Source organism: Lipotes vexillifer, unplaced genomic scaffold (assembly GCF_000442215.2).
Source record: "Lipotes vexillifer unplaced genomic scaffold, Lipotes_vexillifer_v1.1 scaffold611, whole genome shotgun sequence".
Lineage (NCBI taxonomy): Eukaryota > Metazoa > Chordata > Mammalia > Artiodactyla > Lipotidae > Lipotes > Lipotes vexillifer.
In genome coordinates this window covers 693515-714660 of record NW_006785619.1, presented here as the reverse complement: position 1 = coordinate 714660, position 21146 = coordinate 693515, and the positions used below count along the sequence as shown (strand labels likewise).

Here is a 21146-nt window from a genome sequence, read left to right as displayed (position 1 = left end):
GGAAAGAGGCCGTCGGCCAATGGGTTGGGCTCTGGTCGGTCACGTGACGGAAACGGGGCGGGGCCCAGGTGTACTTACAAGGCTGAGGGCGGGGGCCTCGGCCTCCGCGCGAAGTCCAGGAGGCGGGGCCGGCGTGCTGGCCTGGTGGGGTAGCTTCGCTAGGATTGGCCTGTGGCCGGGAGGCGGGGCCTGCGCGCGCCGCGGCTGCGGGCTCCGATTGGCCTCGGCTCAGGGCCCGCTGCCGGCGTGCAGGCGAGGCTCGGGGCGCGAGGACCAAGCCGGGCGGTGGGTTCGCGAGCCAGGGGGAGGGGCCGGGCCGGTGGAGGCGGCGGCGGCGGAGGAGGAGGAGGTGGCGGCAGGGGCCGGTACTGGGCCCGGCGGGATGAGCGAGGCGGAGGCGGCAGTGGTGGCGACAACGGCCCCCGCGGCCACGGTGCCCGCGACGGCGGCAGGGGTGGTAGCGGTGGTGGTTCCGGTGCCCGCGGGGGAGTCACAGAAAGCAGGCAGCGGGGCGGGCGGAGTCGGAGCCGCAGCCTCCTCGGGCCCCGCTGCTGGGACCCCCTCGGCGCCGGGCCCCCGCACCCCTGGCAACCCAGCGACAGCGGCCTCGGGGACCCCCGCGCCCCCGGCCCGGAGTCAGGCGGACAAGCCGGTGCTGGGTGAGGGGCGGGGCGCGCGCCAGGGCTGCTCTAAGGGGGTCGGCGGGTTGGGGGAGGGGCATCGTGGACCCCGGCGGGGTCCGGAAAGCCGAAGGCCGGTTTGGCTCGAGACTCAAAGGACTAGCTAGGCTGAGGCCAGCGGACCGAAGTGGGCTCCCCTGGTGGGAAATCCTGCAGTTCTTGGGCGGGAGGGCGTGGTCAGTCGGGTAGGGTCTGGCCACGCCCCCGGGGCGGGAGACTTTTGGCCTTGATGACTCGGGTTAGTATTAGGTAAATCTCTGAGACCAGGAAGCAAGTGCACTAGTGACCCTTACACTGGGAGGGCTAGAGAGACCCTCAGTTATGACCTGAGGGCGGAACTTCATGGACCAGGTGAGTACCTGGTTCTAGGTGAAGGGCCTTGATTTGTAGGATGTGAGGAACGTGCCTTAGAGTCGGAAGAGTTTTGAAAGCCTGAGCCCCCCTGTATGGGCGCTTCCATTTACGTAGTGGAACTGGGGTAAGAATGCCTTGAAACTACTGGGTGAAACCTGGTTGGCGTGAAGTTAAGCTTAATAGGTAATAGGGAGGTAGACTAGATTTTGGAGTGTCTCAAAACTGAGTTGAACTCCATCTCTTTCCCCATCTTACTGTCCCCACTGCATCACTGCCTGGCAGCAATCCAAGTCCTGGGCACTGTCAAATGGTTCAACGTGCGGAATGGTTACGGATTCATCAACAGGTATCTGAGGAACCCAGGGAGGGAGTGGAATGGGTGCCTTCCAAACTGGCCTGTGGGACTGGACACCTTTGCAGCCTCATCCCTACCCCTACCAAGGCACATGGTTGCAATGTCCAGCTGACTCTGATTGAAAGTCTTTAACCACAGCACAGATGTGGGCAAGACGAAGCCGCCTCCACATCTTCAAGGGCAGCAGAGGGTTAATGATCTAAGGAGTTGGCAAACCTGGTTCTGACCCTCCCAAGCCTGTCTGGGTCACCTTCTGGTTTAGTTTGCCGCCGCCTTTGTGGCAGAATGTACCTGCTCTGTGCCTCCGGGCTGGAATCCTCACTCGTTTCCTGTTTAGGGCAGCACACTTAGCACTCTCATAACTCATCTCCCTTACGGAGCTAACGCTCGTTGAATCAATCCCCCACCTGATGGGACTGCGTCCGGTGGGGGTTGGGGAAGGGAGGCGCCAGCACAGCCTGAGGCTGCTGCTTTCCTTCAGTTCCGCAGCCCCCCCCACCCCCCCCACCCCCGCACTGGGCGGGGCGTAGTGGCGGATTCTGGGCGGAGCCAGGTCTCTCCCAGAGGGCCTTCCCCAGCCCAGGCACCCTGCCGAGCCCAGACCTCCTGGGAGGTCCCAGTTCCCTCTTAGCAGGCTGACCTTTGTGCAGATCTAAGTGCTTTAAAGCTAGAACACTTGTTCTAGGGAAGGGTCCCTCTCTAATTCTGGAAATGAGGACTCCTGGGAGGTTCTGAGGGAAGACCTCACCCCTCCCCCATTGGGGTGCTAGGATAAACTGGGGTGATAGGCAAGGTCGTGACAGATCGAATGTTCTCTCTCATCCTTGATCTCTTGGTGTGTTGAGAGGGGGCCTGGGGTTCACCTCCAGCCTGAGAACACAGTTTTGTGTCTGTTTGGAGCATGTTTTTGACCCATTTTCCCCTCCTCAAACGTGTTCTGCACCTCAACTCCCGTCCCCACTTTCTCCCTCCTTGACTATAGAAGGAAGGAAACCGAGTGGAATTTTCCACCCGTGATGTGGGTTGGGGAAGAGGGGTTGTTGGCTGGGGACAGTTATCCCCAGCACCACCAGGTTCTAAGGTGCCCTGGGGTAGAGGGTGGAGTGCTCAGCAGGTGAAAGCTGGCCCAGCTCCTTCAAGGTGCCTTTGCCTCCCCCCACAGCCCTTTCCTCGTGAAGCCCAGGTTTTTCATGGAGGTTTTAGGGATATTTGCTTCATACCAGCTTCAGGGGGCCGCCGCTGGCTCTTGTCTCACTCCCTGGGCCCTGTTTCACTCCAAGCTGCTGTGGAAGGTGGAGAGGATGGGGCCACAAGTCTTAGGAATGGCAGATAGGGAGGTTTCAGTGGAGGTGAGCGCCTTACCAAAATCACCCCCTAACAACCCATCCTGTCCTGCAGGAATGACACCAAGGAGGATGTCTTTGTTCACCAGGTAAGAGCTACGTTGACTTTCTGAGGGGAGGGGCCCACCCTCTCTGATGGCCTTTGCCCTTATCCTTAGCAGCACAGATCATGTTTCTCCAGCTTTCACCTCCTACCTGGAAATAGTTCCCCTATCCACCCGCCTCAGGTGCCTGTATTAACTGCATTGGCCCCACTTGTGTTGGGTTGTCTCTGTTAGAAACGTACCTGTTGCCCTCTGGGCACGGCACGCTCATTACCTACTGGGACCTGTGAACACCCTCGGAATGAATTACAGGCGGTGTCCAAGGGAAAGGACACAGGCTTGCGCTATTTGGGTGCAGTGTTTCTCAAAGTGTGGTCCCTGCAACAGCAGCATCACCTGACATCCAAATTCTCAGGCCCACCTCAGACCTAGGGAGTCAGTCAGGCTTGGGGGAGGGGCCAGCAGCCTGTTTTTACAAGCTCTCCAGGTGTTTGTGATGCACGCACAGTTTGAGAACCACTGCTTTGGGGGAAAGCGCTCTCAGCGGGATTGAGGTAAGAAGCACAGTACATTTTACCCACTTTGCAACTTAAGACTCTCTCGGCTTTTTGTTTTGCTTTTGAGTTCATGTTTCTTGCTTCCCTTCTTGAAATCCTTGAGGGGTGGGGGAGGAGGGAGTGTGTCCTGGGGACCATGGTGAACTGCACAGTTGTTTGAAAGCCGCTAGTTTGTGGCTTTTCCCCTGCTAAACTTTGACTGCCTTCTCCTTGCTCCACCCTCCAGCCCCAGCCCACAAGTATTCAATAAAATTTTGAAAAGGATGAAATTGGGTGGTGGACCCAGCAGGGGCGCGAGAGACTCCCGGCTAGCTGTCCTCACCTTTCTCCTGGCCTTTCCCTAACCAGACAGCTATTAAAAGAAACAACCCGAGGAAGTTTCTGCGCAGCGTTGGAGATGGGGAGACTGTGGAGTTCGATGTCGTGGAAGGAGAGAAGGTTCGAGGGCTGCGATGGGATGGAGAGCCCACCAAGCCGTGGGAGGGTGGCCTGGAAGTCCCCTGAGGCTCTGGCCGAGCAGCCCAGGCTGTAGGACCAGGACTGTGTCCTCACGCAGACCTTGTCGTCCATAACGTTCTGGCCACTCCAAGGGATGTCCTAAAGAATGTGTCGCTGTCACCAGTCAGCAGTATCTGGGTTTCTTTGTAGTTCACCAAATACTCCCATGCCTGTTCTCCACGCGGGGCCCGTGCCCACATTCTCCTCTCAGAATCAGCCCTCCTGGAGATGGACACCTACTGCCAGCCCTCTTTCTCCCTCCCCACCCCACCTCCAGGCTAAACCCCAGGAGAGTCCAGTGGCAGCTATTTCAAAAGGACCAGTTGCAGATGTGGTCCCTCCTAGAAGGGTCCAAACACCTGCCACTCCTTCTCTGGGGAGGGTGGAAAGAAGTAGAAGTTATAGGACCTGGAGGAAAGCTGGAAAGGGGCGTTTAGCTGGAAGGATGGGAAGACAATGATTCAGGCAAGACTGGGAAGGTTGCCCACCGGTTTTTGGAGCAGGTTCTCACCCGTTCCTCCCCACCTCCCCCCGCAGGGCGCAGAAGCTGCTAATGTAACTGGGCCCGGAGGGGTGCCAGTGAAGGGCAGCCGCTATGCCCCCAACCGACGTAGGTTCCGCCGATTCATCCCCCGGCCCCGCCCAGCTGCCCCGCCACCCATGGTGGCAGAGGCTCCATCGGGCCGGACAGAACCAGGCAGCGAAGGGGAGCGTGCTGAAGACTTGGGGCAGCGGCCCAGACGACGGCGCCCACCACCCTTCTTCTACCGACGGCGCTTTGTGCGAGGCTCTCGGCCCCCCAACCAGCAGCAGCCCATAGAGGTGAGGGGAACTGGGAACGTGGGAGCCAGCTGCGAGAGTTGGTGAGGTTGGAGACCAGAGTCCCCAGACAAAGCAGAATGGTGGCCTGGGAAGAGCTGCAGACGCCTGGACAGCTGGTGCCACCCGGCTCACCCGGGCCTTTGTGTGTTCCCAGGGCACTGATGGGGCAGAACCCAAAGAGAGAGCCCCGTTGGAGGGGGACCAACAGCAGGGAGATGAGCGGGTACCCCCACCCAGATTCCGGCCCAGGTACCGAAGGTAAGACTCCCTGTCCCGGGCTCTGTCTTCCCCTTCGCCAGCCAGTATGGGGACAGGAGGATGGGAGGGGATGGCCCTGAAGCCAGTGGTCATGAGGGCTGGGTAGCTGAGCGATTACTGCTGAGGTGCCCAGGGGTTAGCAGGCACTGCTGGGGTGGGGTGGGGACGGAGAGGCAGCCTGGTCCACCTCTGCTGGGTGGCCCTGGGAGGGAGGGACGTGGTCCGCGCAGGGCTCCTGTCCCTTCAGGGTGCCTACTTTTCTCTCCAGGCCTTTCCACCCCAGGCCACCCCAGCAGCCCACCACAGAAGGTGGGGATGGCGAGACCAAGCCCAGCCAAGGCCCCACTGACAGTTCCCGGCCTGAGCCCCAGCGCTCACGAAACCGCCCCTACTTCCAGCGGAGACGGCAGCAGCCCCCTGGACCCGGGCGGCCCACAGCCCCAGAGGTGAGGACCTTGGACTGTCCGTGTGTGGCGGGGGAGAATGAAGGAAAAGGCTGTGGCCAACTTGCCTGTCTCCCTTCTTCCCCCACTTCCGTCTTCCTTTCCCTTCCCACTCTTTGTCCCCCTTCTCCCGGCCTTGCTCCCACCCACCCTGTTTCACGCAGCCTGACGCCCAAGAGACAGTACTGCTGGGTCCACGCCTGGCGGGCACCCCAACCCACCAGGAAACCCCAGCAGAGGCGGTCGAGCCCACGTCACCCCCTGCAGACTCCCTCTCAGCTCTGCTGGGAGCCCCAGCACCAGCCTGTGGATGTGAACTGGGGGAGGAACGGGAAGAGAAAAGGTGGGAGGAGGTTGAAGTTGGGGGCTCCAAAGGACAAGAGGGTCTCAGTCGACCACCCTTGTTCTCTCTAGACCTCGGCCCCCATCAACAGTGGGGACCCCCCAACTGCCATACCGGAGTGATTCCAACTCAAAGGACACCCAGAGCCACCATCTGGTGAGTGGCACGCCCAGGACGGGTACCAAGAGGGTGGGGATGGGGCTGGGTGGTGATAAGCTGCTGGTCGTGATTTTTCGGTCTCTCTTCCTCTCAGGTATCTGCCAGTTTTTCCAACTGACCTGGATCCTACCCAGCACCTCCCTCCCCGCTTTCCCACAATTCATGACATCAAAACACCAGCTTTTCCCCTTTTTCCTGGAGACTCAGGAGGGCCAAAGCAACAGCCTTTGGCTTTTTTTCTCTCCCTGACCAAGGGTTAAAGGAAGGGATCCATCCTTAAGAGGCACCAACTCCCTCCCCTAAATCAGGCTGAGAAGGAACCAGCCAGCTCTTACCTTCTCCTGGTTGTTTTTCTTTCCCCTCCCAGTTTATTTTTTGTTTCCCCACTACCCCCTACCTCTGAAGCCATTTTATGAACCGTCATGTGCCACCTGAGCCTCCAGTAAAAACAAAAACAGGCTTTCCTGTTGTCTTGGTCTCTGCCTCTTTTCTGTTCAGAGCCTCGCTGGTAACTTACTGTAGAGGGGGCGGCGGCAGGGCCTGCACTCGGATCCTGTGCCCACGTTTCTAGCTGTACGGCTCTGCAGAAGTGCCTTCATCCCTGTGAAGTTGACTTTTCCCATCTGTGAAACGGGGCTAATGCCTCCCTGGTAGAATGAGTGTTTCCTGAAGTGCCGAGAGCAGCGTCTGGCACCTGCAGCGTCACCTTACTGAGCATTTACTACCGTTAAGGAAAGCAGTGACTACAACTCTTAGGTGGCGGGGGGGTGAGTGAGTGACAGCATCCAGAGGGTTCTGTGGCCTCGAGCTGAGGCAGGATGGAGAGGAGACGGGGGTTGGGGTGGCTATAGTCCCTGCCTCAGCCCATCCCGGAGTGTCTTCGCATGACAGGACGCTCATCTCATACAGTAACTTTATATACGGCTCTCTATATATGTACATTTAGTACAACAGACCTTCAGTTTCTTCTCCCTGCCCCTTCTTTTCCAAACATATACAAAAATATCTGAAGGCTCCTCCCAGCCCAGTGTTCACAGGCAGCCTTTCAAATCCCTCTTTCCCTTGGCAATTCTGGGTCTTTTGTGATTCCATATAAATTTTATGATTATTCTAGTTCTGTGAGAAATGGCATGGGTAATTTGGTAGGGATCACATTAAATTTGTAGATTGCTTTGGGTAGCATGGCCACTTCTTTTTTTTTTAATTTATTTATGGCTGCATTGGGTCTTTGTTGCTGCACACGGGCTCTCTCTAGTTGCGGAGAGCAGTAGCTACTCTTCGTCGTGGTGCGCGGGCTTCTCATTTTGGTGGCTTTTCTTGTTGCGGAGCACAGGCTCTAGGCGCATGGGCTTCAGCAGTTGCGGTTCATGGGCTCAGTAGTTGTGGCACATTAACTCAGTTGTGCCTCACAGGCTCTAGAGCGCAGGCTCAGTAGCTGTGGCACATGGGCTTAGTTGCTCTGCAGCATGTGGGATCTTCCCAGACCAGGGCTTGAACCCATGTCCCCTGCACTGGCAGATGGATTCTTAACCACTGCACCACCAGGAAAGCCCAACCATTTTAACCATGTTAATTCTTCAGGCCCGATTCCCTTAGTTGGTCAAAAGCCTTTGGGTACAACACCCTCCCGGGATGGGAGAGGAGGAAAGAGCTGGGGCCCTCATCTGGCAGCCTTGGGGAGTAGCTGGGGTTGGGCCCGGAACCCTGAGTCTAGAGAGGCGCCTGCTGTCCCTTCCTCTCCCCACATGTGTACGTGTGTTCCCTCTCACCCCAGAAGGCCGAGCGAGAGGACTGAGCGTGCAGTGAGAGAGGTGAGGTTAGACCTTGGGAGGGGTGCGTCCTTTGCCCTGGAGGGGACAAGACAGACCCCCCCGGCCCCCCCCCCCCTTTCACCCAGAGTCTGTGGCAAGAATTCAGAGAAAGTGCCAGAGTGGGAGGAGGCCAAGGTGGCAGGAACTGGATATCTCTTCTCCAGTCCTGCTCTTGGCTTCAGTTCACGCCCACCGGAAAGTCAGTCTTAGAGCCTCTCCTCCCTATAATCCCCCTACTCTGGCCGGCCGAAGTATCCTGGAGCTGGGGCGGGGTGCGGGTGGGCTACAGAGGAAGGAGGGGACGAGAAGGGAGAATGGCCCATCCCACGGCCACAGCCTAACCACAACACAAATAATCCAAGAGTCACACGAGGGGAATGAGGGGGGTGCTCAGACCACCCTTCCCTCCAGCTTCCCAATTCCACCAGGCTGCAGGGGGTTTCTCCACCCTGGAAGTAATGGGGAAGAGAGGGTTAAAGTGCTGCAGAGGAAAGGAGGGGGTCTCTGGGTGGGTTGAGGAACTGGCTCTCCCGCCCCTGCTTGGCCCCTCAGTCATTCTCATCTGGCCCTAAGTACTCAAGCTCTGTGCTGGGTTTCACCTCCTGCTCTAAAAGAGAGGGTGTCCGGCGGAAGGCGGCTGAGATCTGGTCAAACGTCCGGCCACGGGTTTCAGGCACTTTTAAGAAGGTGAAGATGAAGAAGCCAAGCAGGAGGACCGCGAATAGAAGGAAGACGTAGGGACCCATAGCATCCTGGGACAAGTGGAGAAAGAGGTGTCGACAGGGGGGAGGGAACGGGTGGCCTCCGACAAGCCAGGGACTAAGGCCTTCACAGGGATACTGCACAAAGCAGGTGGCTCCTTTGCGGGGCAATGGAAATTACCAGGAGAATTTAGTGAGAAAAGAATTCTCTGAACCCCAACTCTCCTGGTTTTTCCCTCTCTTACCATCCTGAGTCACTGAAGTCAGAGTGGATTCCCCGACATTTGCAGTATTAATATGAAGTTTGTAATATTCCTGGTCTAAGTAAGTTATGCCACTAGTTTGTTTTGAAGAAACCTCTGTTATCCAATCTAGGTCAGTTCCCTTCTTTGATTCTGGTGGAACAGGTGGTCTTCAGGACCCACGTGGTCCACCAAAGTGACCCCCAGACCAGCACTCTATGGGCAGGGGAAAGGGGGAAATGCTGACTGGAAAGCAACTGGGCTAGTTGTGAATGTGAGTTGCCGTCCTCTGGCTGACCGTGTGGGAGATGGGGGCCGGGCAGGGGACCTACCGCAACATACTGGAAACCCATGCCAATGATGAAGTTGCACGTCCAGTTGGAGAAACCCGCCACAGCCATAGCTGCTGGGCGGGGTCCCTGGCTGAAGAGCTCGGCCACGATGAACCAGGGGATGGGGCCAGGGCCAATCTCAAAGAAGGCCACAAAGCCAAAGATGGCCACGATGGAGACATAGCTCATGGCTGGAACCCGCTCCTGGGGGCCAGGTAGGGAGGGTGGAGAATTCAGGTCAGGTTTTTCTGGACCTTCCTTTGCCCTCAACCCAGCAAACTGGCATCTATCCCTACCAGCCGCTCACGGGGGGCCGGCCACCCTTGGTTAGAATAGGTCCTCGAGCATTTGACATTCAGCTGGCCACCCTTTGCCAATTCAGGGAAGAGGGAATATGTGGTCTCCCAGCTCTTATGACTGTGGACTCGCACTTGGTTCTAGAGCTGGGTCCTTAGGAATTATTGGTCCTGAGGCTTGACAGGGGCTCTCCTCCCTGGCTGCCAGGATTGTGCTACAGCTTCCACCCAGAGGAGGAAGTGCAGCCTGGGTCCCTCGGTAGCAGGGTCCTGGCATACGGCCTGGCCTCAGGATCAAAGGCATGTATGTTGAGGCATGGCCCTGGCTGCCCACAGAGCCCCCTGGGGCAGTTCCCCTGGGTTGGGCCACGGGTCCCCTTCCCTCTCTCTAGGCCTCACCAGCAGAAGGAGAGCCACGGTCATCAAGATGGCACAGCCACACATGCCTGCCAGGCCTAGGAGTTGGAGGGTCCGGCGCCCAGCCCGTTCCACCAAGAACACCTGAGGGGAGAGTCAGGGCTTGCAAGGGGCCTTTAAGGCTTGGGAAGTGGGAGGGGTTAGGTGGGTGGGGCCAACCAAGAGCTGGATCTCCAGGAAGCCCAGGGTTGTGAAACCAATGGTGGGGGCCCTTCCAGAGGTCGGTAGTTACCGAGACCAAGGTGAAGACCGTGTTGACCACACCGGCTCCGATGGTGGCGTAGGCTGGCTGTCCTACCCCCGCCGTCTCGAAGATGCTGGTTGAATAATAGAAAACCTAGAGGTGGGCGAGAAGAAAAGGGGATGGCAGGGATGTGTCCCTCCCTCCCTTGCAGCCACTCCAAGCTGGACTGACTCTGAATTTTAACGGAGGGGGCTTGCTCCCTTCTTCCATCCTCTCAGGCTCTTCCCTGACCCTTGCCCTTCCTGGAGGCTGCTGCATACTTACTGCATTGATGCCCGACAGCTGCTGGCTCAGCTGCAGCACAACTGCAATGACGAGAGGTTGCCGGTGGATGTGGCTGCCCAGGAGCTGGAGCAGGGACAGTGGCCGCTCATGCTCCAGCTTCCGCTTCTCCTCCTTCAGCTCAGCCAGCGCTTCAGACACGTCGGCCCAGCCTGTCAGGCGCTTCAAACCTGGAGGTGAGGAGGGTCAGGTCTGAGAGGGCAGGGAGGGGGCCTGGGAGGAGGCACCAGCAAGACAGTGCGGGAGCTCACTCTTTCTGGCGGGCCCCTCCAGGTTCCGGATGATGTACAGGTAGCGGGGGCTTTCTGGGCAGAAGGGCAGCAGGACCAGCTGCAGGAGGGCAGGCAGCATAGTGATGCCCAGGAGTAGTGGCCATAGGGTAGCAGTGCCCAGTATGGACTCCAAGCCCAGCACCTGTGGCAGAAGGGTGGGAGGGTGGGCAGGCCGTTCAGCCTGTCCCCAGAGCCCCACCCCAACCCCCTTCCCAGCCTCCCGTGAGGCCAGGTCCAGTCACCTGGGCAACCAGGATGCCAGTGACGATGGCCAGTTGGTTGAGTGTCCCCAGGGCGCCCCGTAGGTGAGTGGGGGCGATCTCCCCCACGTACATGGGCACCAGCCCCGACGTCAGCCCTGGGCAGAGGGAAGGAGAGAGCTTCTGAGGGCAGCTGCCCACTCTGACCCCCAAGCCCAGGGAGAGTGAAGGAGAGCAAGGCACTGGGCGGGACCACAGTGCCTGCGGGTACCTGAGTAGGCGCCAATGAGGAACCGTCCAAGAATGAGCAACTCGTAGGAGGCAGCCGCCTTGGCCAGGCCCATGAGGGCGCCCCCTAGCACTGCCAGGGCATTGTTGAACAGCATTGCCCTCTTCCTGGCAGGCAAAGAGTGGGGCTGTGAGAGTTAGGGCATTGGTACTCTGGCTCCCTTCCTGTTTTCCCTTGCCCTCCAGCCTCATACCTTCCCAGCCACTGAGAGATGACGCCAATCAGGAAGGAGGAGATCATGCCACCCACAGAGAAGATGGCCACGGAGAGAGACCAGAGCATGGTGAGGGTGCCCGGTGGGATGGAGCCGGGTCCCTCAGGCCCCTGCCTCCCCAGCCACGTCTCATTGTAGCTCTGTTCAATCACCTGGGGGACAGCACAGGAGTTATTCCCTGCAGACTCCTCCCTCTCTGCTCACTCCTGACACCCCCTGCCTTGTCTGGGCACCCCACTCTGCCGGCTGTAGCCCCTCACCTTCTCGGGGGCATTGATGACCCCGATGTTGTAGCCAAACTGCAGGGAGCCGAGCACAGCGGAGAATACGGCGAGGACCAGGGTCCCAGTGACTCGTTGCTGGGGGTGCTCCCCATCCTGGGCAGGCGGAAGCAGAGAGGAGGCATATCACATGGAATCATGGCATCTTTCCTTCCTCAAGGGGCCCAGGCCCAGCAGAAGCCTTGAGATGCTGGGTTCCATCCAACATGTTGGGCAAGGGAAAGTGGGCCATATTAGGAGTCGCTGGAAGATCTCAACGTAAACAAGAGCAGGAAGAACCCGAGAGTACCAGGGCATGGAGGAGAAACTGATGTTTGAGTCCAGTAGGCAGAGAAATGTGTGAGGACCTGGGTCTCACAATTCCTCTGTGACCTTGGGACAGGCTTGGGCTTAAAAGACCTGAGTTCAGATTTGTGTGACCTTGGGTAAGTCACTGCCCCACTCTGAACTGGGGAGATAGGGGTGATGTTGCCTAATTTGCCTGTCAGTGAAAGTGTGAAAATCAAAATCAAACGTTAACAGTGTCCCCAACAGTGCTGGTTTTATAAAGTGACAAGTGCATTATCGTCATCAGCCTCTGTCCTCTCCCCTCCCATGTGGGGGTTCTCTCCGCGGGCTCCTGGAAGCCCCCAACAGGCTCAAGAAAGGCATTTTCCAAAAGGACATCGCGGTCATTCCTCCTGGCCTATGGCCTTCTCTGTCTCCGCCCCGGCCTCCCTTCCCCCTCTAAGCTGCGACGAAGGGCAGGGGGCCATGCCTGGGAGAGCCTTGCCCAGGGGATGGGGGCGGGAAGGTGGTATGAGGTGCCGTAGCGGTGGTGGCTGATCGCTGGCGGCACAGACTGTCTCCAAACGGAAACCTGAGCTGGGGGAGGAAGGGCTGACACTCCCCTCTACCCCTCCACCAACCGTGGGGCGAGGGAAAGTTCAGCGTCCTGGAGGACTGACAAGAGTGGGGGTGGGGTGGGGGCCTACGGAGAACCTCCGGTCCTCGAAAAGTTGCGGGCGAGCCGAGACAGACGGACAGCTGCTGAAGGGCAAGACCCGCCTGGATCTGCTTTCTTGAGGGCAGAGTGTCCACGATCCCGGCGCAACTCGCCGCCAACTAGAGAAGGGGGCGAACCCTGGACTCGCAGAATCCAGCCGCTGTCCTAGCCCCCGAATAATCACCCAGACCCACTCTGCCTCTTGGAGGGACTGGAATCCGACCGTCACGGGCTGTCCAGCCCGGGTATAAATAGCCAGTCCCCCACCCCACCCCCTGCGTCTGCGCAAGGACCGCCCCCTAGCTGACCCCAACCGCGACCCCAGCCCGAGAAAAGCGGGACCCGTGTCCGCGTCCCGCCCCCGCATGCCAAACCCTACTTCGGAGCCGATCTGTTGGAAGCCCGACGGCATCTTGTCTTAGGAACTGGAGATGCACGAGCTGCCGTAGATGAGTGGGAGGCGACTGGGGGTCTGCGGCCCTAGCCTTGGCGGGCAGAGGGAGCGGGGGCGATGGGGGTCACGGAGCTTTGTGCGGAGGGCGAGCCTGGCGGGACCCACAGGCACAAGCCGAGGAGCCAGAGAGCAGCTCCCGGGAATCTGGCTGAGCCTGGCCGGCGGGGGAAAGACCCGAAGAGCAGCCCCGGCGGTCCCCCAGGGCCACGCCTTTCACAGCAACCATTGGCCGGGAGCCCGCACACCCCAGAAGGCCACGCCCCTCCCTGAGCCTGAGGCTGAGAGTTTGGCACCAGCTGTAGGGTAGGCCAGCGAGGCCACGCCCGTCAGCGTGCCGGGCGAGACACGCCCCGCAGGTTCCCGCCGGCCTACGTCCCGGAAGTTTTGAAAAAGGGGTCCTGGGATCCCTGGAGGCCAAGTTCCCCTCAGTGTGAGGACTCCGCCCACCGGCCAAGGTTCGGGGCTGACGAAGCGACTTCAAAGCCCTCAGCGGCGCCTCGGGACGGCGGGGTCCAAGAGGAAGGGACGGGCCAGGTACACTTGCCCGGGAGAGAACTCTGGCGGCCCGAAACTGCGCGAGCCGGCGCGCGGGGTGGGTGCGGAGCAATGGCCTGGAGTAACCCACAGTGGTTATTTTTAGCTCCCACATTGGGAGACGCCAAATGTCAGGTCCCGGGTGTCCCGGCCGGTCCTGGGCGGGGAAGGGCAGGGAGACGGAGCCTTAAAGGATCCGCGACACGCTTCCCACGCGGAGATGGCCTTGGGCACAGGAAATTCCGTTCCTAGCGGGTCGGGTGTCTGGCCTTGGTGGTCCTCTTTCCGTGCATCCCTGCTCTGGGCACTGTCTATCTGGCCCTTCCCCTACACCGGTTCCCCACGTTGGTTCCTGGAGGCGGCCCGAGGGACAGGTGGTCACACCAACCATGTCACCAGTGCTGAGGCCCCTGAGCCGCCAAGAATGTGCTAGCCGCGTGGACGACTTGGACACGCTTTCTAGAGGTCGCTCCGGGTTTGAATCCCCAGCTAAATCCTGCCCAGCGAGGAGGGCGCGACCTAGAGGTGGCGAGTCCCCAGAGCAGCGGAACACTCGGAGTACAGAGAGCGCGCGTCTGGGAAAAGGGGACTCAGAAGCGCGGGGCTTTAGTGCCACCTGGAGGGAGAACGCGGATCCGCAGCGGATCGGGCCAGGGTGGTCTCCGGCCCACTGTCCCCGTCATTCTACCTCTCTAAGGCTTCCATTACTTCCAGCCCAGGCCTCTTTCTGGAGCTCCAGATACGACTGTTCAGCTGCCGCGTGGGTGGGCAGCTCACATGATCAGCGTGTCCAGACCTGCTCCTCCTGCTAACTTCCTCATCCCAGTGAATGGTCCTATTAGCCATCCTGTCACTCCTATCAGAAGGAGGAAGTCATGCTTGATTTCTCCTCTCCTGCACCCGCCCCCACCCCTTTATCCAGTTAGTTATCAACATTGGAGTTTTGACTTCCTAAACTCTCATATTCATCTGATTTTCTCCACCTGTACTGTTGCCACTCTGTTGCCTGTACTGTTGCCACCATCACCCTGACTGGTCTCCCTGCTCCTCCTCTTCCCCAACAGGGAGGGCAGAGTACCACACAAAACAGTCCAACCTCTCACGCTCCCCGCAGAAGTCTTTGTTGCCTACTGTCAAGTTCAAACCCCGTTTCAGAGTGAACAAAACCTCCTGCCTTTCCTCTTCTATCTTTGCCTCACGTTCTGTCCTCTCCCTTGAATTTTAGTCAATTCCTAACTACTTTTTTTTTTTTTTTTTTTGCTGTACGCAGGACTCTCACTGTTGTGGCCCCTCCCATTGCGGAGCACAGGCTCCGGACGCGCAGGCTCAGCGGCCATGGCTCACGGGCCCAGCTGCTCCACGGCATGTGGGATCTTCCCGGACCGGGGCACGAACCCGTGTCCCCTGCATCGGCAGGCGGACTCTCAACCACTGCGCCACCAGGGAAGCCCCCTTAACTACTTCTTGTACCTAGAACACACTGTGCTGTTTCACTCCTTGGTGCCTTTGCCATGCTAATCCTTCAGTCTGCGATACCAGAGGACTCCTATTCATCCTCCAAAAAAAGCTCACCCTCTCTGTGATACCTTCCTTGGCTTTCCTCCAGAAATCCGTGTGTCCCCAAGACTTCCCTGGTGGCGCAGTGGTTAAGAATCTGCCTGCAGCTGCAGGGGACAAGGGTTTGAGCCCTGGTCTGGAAAGATCCCACATGCCGCTTTTTTTTTAAAAAAGTCCATGTGTCCCCGATACAGTGTATTGTCATAATTTCTTCTCTGCACCTTAACCTTGAGGACAGATTATCATCTTGTTTACCTCTGTATCCCCAGCACCCAGCCTAGGGGTGGGCACTCAGTAAATGTTAGTTGAACGAATGGAATGAGGGTCTGCTCCTGATGGCCAAGAATGTGGATTAGGGAGCAATCACAAAGCAGGGAAACCTTTGGTGAATGGCTCCACATATCTGACCAAGGGGATGTAGATGAACTAAGGTCTGCTGGTTGAGGAGAACCAATCATTTATGAGCAGAAAGGAGCAGAAGCGATTGATGGAAGCGGAGACGGACCAATCAGGAAGGTAAAAGGAAAGCCAGGGATGCTGGAATACCACAAAGGGAGGAGGGCAGGGAGAGAGGAAAAGCCAAGAAGAGTGCCAAGAGGAAAAAAGGGCATTGGGGGGAGGCACAGATTGGGGGCAGATGATAAGTCAGTGTAGCAGGTGGATTGCAGGGCTGGGGTCTGTCCCGGCACTCAGGGCACGGCACATTCCTGATCTCATTCAGATGCTGTGTTCTGACGCTTCCAGGAGTTTAAACCCCGGAGAAAGCGGAATCAAGAAAAGCAAATCGAAAAAATAAATAAATAAATAATTTTTTTAAAAAAAGAAAAAAAAAAAGAAAAGCAAATCGGAGCTAGATACAGGAGATAGAGTAAAGTGTATGGAGAGAGTGATGGAGGAGTAGAAGAGACAACAGGAATAAGGAGAGACAGTTGGGAGGGAGGAAGAAAAATGGCTGGGACGGAGGGAGAAAGAGGTCGATTGAGAGAGGATGGAAAAGAAAGGAGAGAGACACAGGACACAAGTGGGTACTTCGCACTGGAGCCTGTGTGTGTTGATTTGCCCTATTAATTTGAAATTAATCTTTGGCCCATTTGATCTCAGAACCAGTTGTAGCCCTTCCTAAGCTCTGCCCTATGTCATGGGGAGTTGATCCCTTTGGGCTTTTGTTTTCAAGCTCCTGTGTTCACTGCCTTCTGGCCTGGTGCAGCCCACAGTAGGTAAGAGATTGGAGGGCAGGAGAAAGCCAGAATATTTCTTCCCTCTCTCTGCGTCCAGCTCCTACGCTACAGGCCCACTTTGCTTCCAGCTTCTGGAGGGAAACCTTGGACCCCTGAGCTCCGGCAATGCCATCTCCTCCCTTTGTCCCGTCACCGTTTTTGTCAATATATGAGGGTCTCAGGTACAGAGGATTGAACTAATGACACAGTTCTTGGTACATTATCCTCATTGATCTCTGTCTTATCTTGTTTTTATTTAAAAAGTTATTCTTTTTTATTTCCAAACCCATTTCTCATTTGTCCTCCCTCAAAAGACAACCATTCCAATGTATTTAATGCTCACCTGCAAAACATGAATTTTTTTGTGTGCACACATTTTTAATTTATGTAAATAGCAACTGGTTACATATTTCAATCTGATCTTACTTATTTTCAGTAAGCACTATGTTTTAAAAACCCATTCAGGGAATTCCCTGGCAGTCTGGTGGTCAGGACTCTGAGCTTCCATTGCAGGGGGCATGCGTTCGATCCCTGGTCAGAGAACTAAGATCCCACAAGCTGCAGGGCGCAGCCAAAAAAATAAAAACCCCATTCATGTTCTATGATTATCAAAGTTATTGTTGTATAATTAATCTATTGCATTATTTATTTATTGCATAATTTATTGTTGCATTATACTCCACAATGTCAGTCATCCCATTGATAAGCACCCATGTCACCTCCACTTCCCAACCACAACAAATAACGTGGCAGTGAACATTTTCATACAAGGCTCCTTATGGGGGATATGTCTCTGCCTCTGCCTAGGTCTTTGTCTTTATTTATCTCTATCTCCACCGAGCAGAATTGCTGAGTTATAGGGTATACTTACACCTAATTTGACTAAGAGCTACCAGCTTGCTCATAAGAATGACAATCACAGTCTCCAGTTCCATCAGCAGTTTGGGAGGGTTCCACTACCACCACGCCCTCTCAGGCAGCATCCACCCAGAGAAGGATAGTTAAGAGTATGCATAGTTAAGAGCCCAAATGCCTGAGTTTGAGTCCCAGCTTTGATATTTACTAACTTCGTGCCGTTGGGAAAGTTACCTAAGCTCTGTGTGCCTTGTTTACCTCATCTGTAAAATGAGAAGGGAGATAATAATAGTATCTACATCTTAGGGTTTTAATGAAGATGAATAATGTAATAATCACATAGTGCTTAAAATAGAATTGAATACAGTTAATTGTTTTTGTTTTTTCAAGCAGCTCTAGTGAGATATAATCGACAAACAATAAACTGCACATATTTAAAATGTACAATTTGGGACTTCCTTGGTGGCACAGTGGTTAAGAATCTGCCTGCCAATGCAGGGGACACGGGTTCAAGCCCTGGTCCGGGAAGATCCCACATGCCGTGGAGCAACTAGGCCACAACTACTGAGGCTGCGAGCCACAGCTACTGAAGCCTGCACGCCTGGAGCCCATGTTCCACAACAAGAGAAGCCACCGCAATGAGAAGCCTGCGCACTGCAATGAGAAGCCCACGAACCGCCACAAAGAGTAGCCCCTGCTCACCACAACTAGAGAAAGCCCACACGCAGCAACGAAGACCCAACACAGCAAAGAAAAAGAAAAAAGAAAAAAGAATTTTTTTATGAAATAAAATGTACAATTTGGTAAGTCAAAAGATTTTTTTAATCGATGTATAACTGACATGTAACATTAATTTCTGGTGTATAACATAATGATTCTATATTTGTATATATTGCAAAATGATTACCATAGTAAGTCAGGTTGACATCCGTAATTTGATAAGTTTTGACATATGTATACACCCATGAAACTCTCCCCAGAATCAAAATAATGAACACATCCATCACCCGCAGTGTTTCCTTGTACCTCTTTGTAATTCGTCTCTTCAGCCTCTAGGCAACCACTGATCTGATTTCGGTCATTATGGGCCAGTTTGCATTTTTTAGAATTTTATGCAAATGGAAGCATACAGAGCGTACTCTTTTTGTCTGGGTTTCTTTTACTTACTGTAATTATTTTGAGATTCATGTATGTTGTTGCGTGTATTACGAGTTCATTCCTTTTTGTTGGGAAATATCATTGATTTGATTATCAATAGTAATTAGTTTGATTATCCATTTACCTGTTGATGGATATCTGGGTTATTTCCAGTTTGGGGCCATTACAAATAAAGCTGCCAGGAACATTCACATACAAGTCTTTGTAAGGACATGTATGCTTTCATTTCTCTTGGAAAATACCTAGGAGTAGAATGGGTGGATTATATAATAGGTGTATGTGTAACTTTTTTTTTTTTTTTTTTGTGAGTAAACCAGGCTTTTACTGCTCACAAGGTCATTTCTGAGTTGCAAACAAATTTTCCCTATATTTCCCCCACTCAGTCTGGGCTGCCACAATCAGACAGACAGAAAGTGCCAGGACACTTTTTTCTTGCATCTGTAGTGGAAACCTTAGCAGCAGACAGTAGTGTGTAATTTTTTATGAATCGGCCAAACTGTTTTCCAAAGTGGTTGTCCCATTTTACATTCCCACCGGCAATGTCTGAAAGTTCCAGTTCTTCCACATCCTCACCAACACTTAAGATGGTCAATCTTTTAAAATTCAGAATGGGCTATATGAGATTTTAATCAAATGAGAATTTGCTTCGATTTCTGATATTTGTCAGTTCAGTAGGTGAAAGGTGATATCTTACTGCAGTTTTCTGTGATTACTTAACGGCTTGGAGCATCCCTTTAGACACTTGTTAGCACTTTGGCTGTCTTTTTTCTGCAGATTCCCTCCTTGTATTCTCTGCCCATTTTCTCTTGGAATATTTTTCTTGTTGATGGGCAAGACATTTAAACAAATAATATCAGTTCTTTGTCAGATTTGGACATTGCAAATATTTTCTCTTGTTGTATCGGCTGCCTATTAATTTTTCTTCGGTGAACTTCATTCGTGTCCCCTGCATCGGCAGGCGGACTCTCAACCACTGCGCTACCAGGGAAGTCCGTAATGTATTATTCTTTAAAAACATTTTTTACATTTGGTTAAGTAATATTTTATTAATGATGTTTGCATCTGTATTTATAAATAAAATGGGCCTATAATACTTATATTACCTTTAACTGATTTCAGAGGCAAGAGTAACGTAGCCTCAGAAAATGAGTTGGTCACTTTTTCACTCCTTCTCCAGATCTGTATCTCAAAATGCACTCCAGGCTGAACCATAGGAGATTATCTGGACCAGCATCCTGTTTCCCAAGCAGGCAAAATATTATCATTCCTATTTTATAGATGAGGCAATTGAGGCCCAACAATAAATTCCTGAATGGGATGGAATTGGAACCTGGAATATTTTAACTGCCTTGGGTGTATAACTTCTTGGTCTGACCAGTAAAATAATCACCAGTGACCTGTATAATAATGAGTTTTTGAGTTATAATACATAATATTAAAATAACATTGCGCATTTCCAGAGTTCACTTATTTATCAGTTTTTTTCAGAACTCAAAACATATTTTCCCATAGAAATAAACAAGTTGGTAGGGTTTCCACATCAGGTTGCCTACCTCATATGGTGTAGGTCCCCTAACCTGATCCAATATTCCAACCAAATTTGATCTTTCAAATTCTTCCACTGAAACTTCTGGACTCAACATCTGTCATCCTTATACGCCAGCCTCTTCTCTGAATGCTCCTTTCTGAAACCTGGCTGTCTTGGAGGACACACTTCCCCGGCAGTCCTTTTTTTAAATTAAATTAAATTAATTTATTTTTTGCCACGCTGCATGGCACGTGGGATCTTAGCTCCCCAACCAAGGATCAAACCTGCATCCCTTGCAGTGGAAGCACGGAGTCTTAACCACTGGACCACCAGAGAAGTCCCAGCAGCCCTTTTAATAAAGGCCTATTTTTGGTCCTACTTCATATACCTCAGGGTCTGGAGCTGGGAGTATTGATCCTCAATGCTACTTTAGACCATTATTCTTCCTTCATCCTTCAAAATCCTCTGCTCCTATGATGTTCATCTCTGGAAGTAAATCGCCCACTACCTCTAATTGTTGCTGGGGTCTTACAGCCTGATCCTTCACCCACATTCACTGACAACTTTAGCACCTGGCTCATCGTCTTCCTCTTTACACCTATGTTCTCATCATCATTGCTGTTGACTTCAAAGCCCACCAGGGTACTCCACGGACTTACAGTCTCTCAGCCTTCAGTCTCCTCTCCAGTGACCTTTCTCTTCAGCTCACCCTCAGGCCTCTACCCATGGCTCTGTTATCTCCTAAAACACCCTCTTCCAGTTTCTGGAATTCAAGCCTCGCACCTCTTATGATCACCTCCTAGCCTTCCGGGTCATCTACTCACGTATCCCTACTTCTTTCACTTCATGGAGACCTTGAAACCATTGACCCAATCAGTTTTTCACTATCCACCGACACTGACTCCTTTTTATGTTTACTCTCTTTTATACCCAATTTATATCCATGATCTAGCACATAATCACTCTCATGCAAATACTTTAAAATCCATTCTCTCTCTCTCTCTGTTTTTTTTTCTTTTCTTTTGGATTCTCAGTTCCCTGAAGAGGGATTGAACCCAGGCTACACCAGTGAAAGCCCAGAATCCTAACCACTAGTCCAGCAGGGAACTCCCCCTTCTCTCTCTTTTTAGCAAAATCCAAATCCTGATTAATTCCAACCATCCATCCACTTGCTCCTTGGACCCAACTCTTTACTTGAAGGCTACTAGAGTAAAAAATCCACAGTGATGCTGACTGGTCACACTTTTAATCAGTGGTTCTGAACTGGGACCAATTTTGCTCATCCCCTCACTGGGACATCTGGCAATGTCTGGAGACATTTTAAAAAATTTTATTTTATTGAAGTATAGTTGATTTACAATGTTGTGTTAATTTCTGCTGTACAGCAAAGTGATTCAAATACACACACACACACACACTTC

The 21146-nt window shown here is 53.9% G+C and overlaps 2 protein-coding genes across 4 annotated transcripts; one reads left to right on the top strand and one right to left on the bottom strand.

The window, feature by feature from the left end:
* Nucleotides 1-333: 333 nt before the first annotated feature.
* YBX2 (Y-box binding protein 2) lies at nucleotides 334-6327 on the top strand. The gene is made up of 9 exons (XM_007457756.1): nucleotides 334-659; nucleotides 1317-1380; nucleotides 2788-2821; nucleotides 3682-3771; nucleotides 4369-4653; nucleotides 4808-4911; nucleotides 5180-5357; nucleotides 5769-5853; nucleotides 5951-6327. Exons 1-8 carry the CDS (start codon nucleotides 383-385, stop codon nucleotides 5817-5819), a joined length of 1083 nt encoding a protein of 360 aa, XP_007457818.1. The 5' UTR covers nucleotides 334-382; the 3' UTR covers nucleotides 5820-5853; nucleotides 5951-6327.
* A 1412-nt stretch (nucleotides 6328-7739) lies between these two features.
* SLC2A4 (solute carrier family 2 member 4) lies at nucleotides 7740-19971 on the bottom strand. Of its 3 annotated transcripts, none has more exons than XM_007457753.1 (12): nucleotides 12802-12834; nucleotides 12419-12541; nucleotides 11417-11533; nucleotides 11136-11308; nucleotides 10925-11049; nucleotides 10696-10811; nucleotides 10433-10595; nucleotides 10164-10351; nucleotides 9888-9992; nucleotides 9638-9739; nucleotides 8943-9146; nucleotides 7740-8419 (listed from the first exon to the last, which is right to left on the bottom strand). In XM_007457753.1, exons 1-12 carry the CDS (start codon nucleotides 12832-12834, stop codon nucleotides 8216-8218), a joined length of 1653 nt encoding a protein of 550 aa, XP_007457815.1. In that variant the 3' UTR covers nucleotides 7740-8215. The 3 variants fall into 3 exon arrangements, with proteins under 3 accessions (XP_007457815.1, XP_007457816.1, XP_007457817.1); XM_007457755.1 differs by lacking the exons at nucleotides 12419-12541; nucleotides 12802-12834 and adding exons at nucleotides 13865-13879; nucleotides 19965-19971 and having other exon boundaries at nucleotides 8216-8419; nucleotides 11417-11508; XM_007457754.1 differs by lacking the exon at nucleotides 12419-12541 and having other exon boundaries at nucleotides 12802-12976.
* Between the last annotated feature and the right edge of the window lie 1175 nt (nucleotides 19972-21146).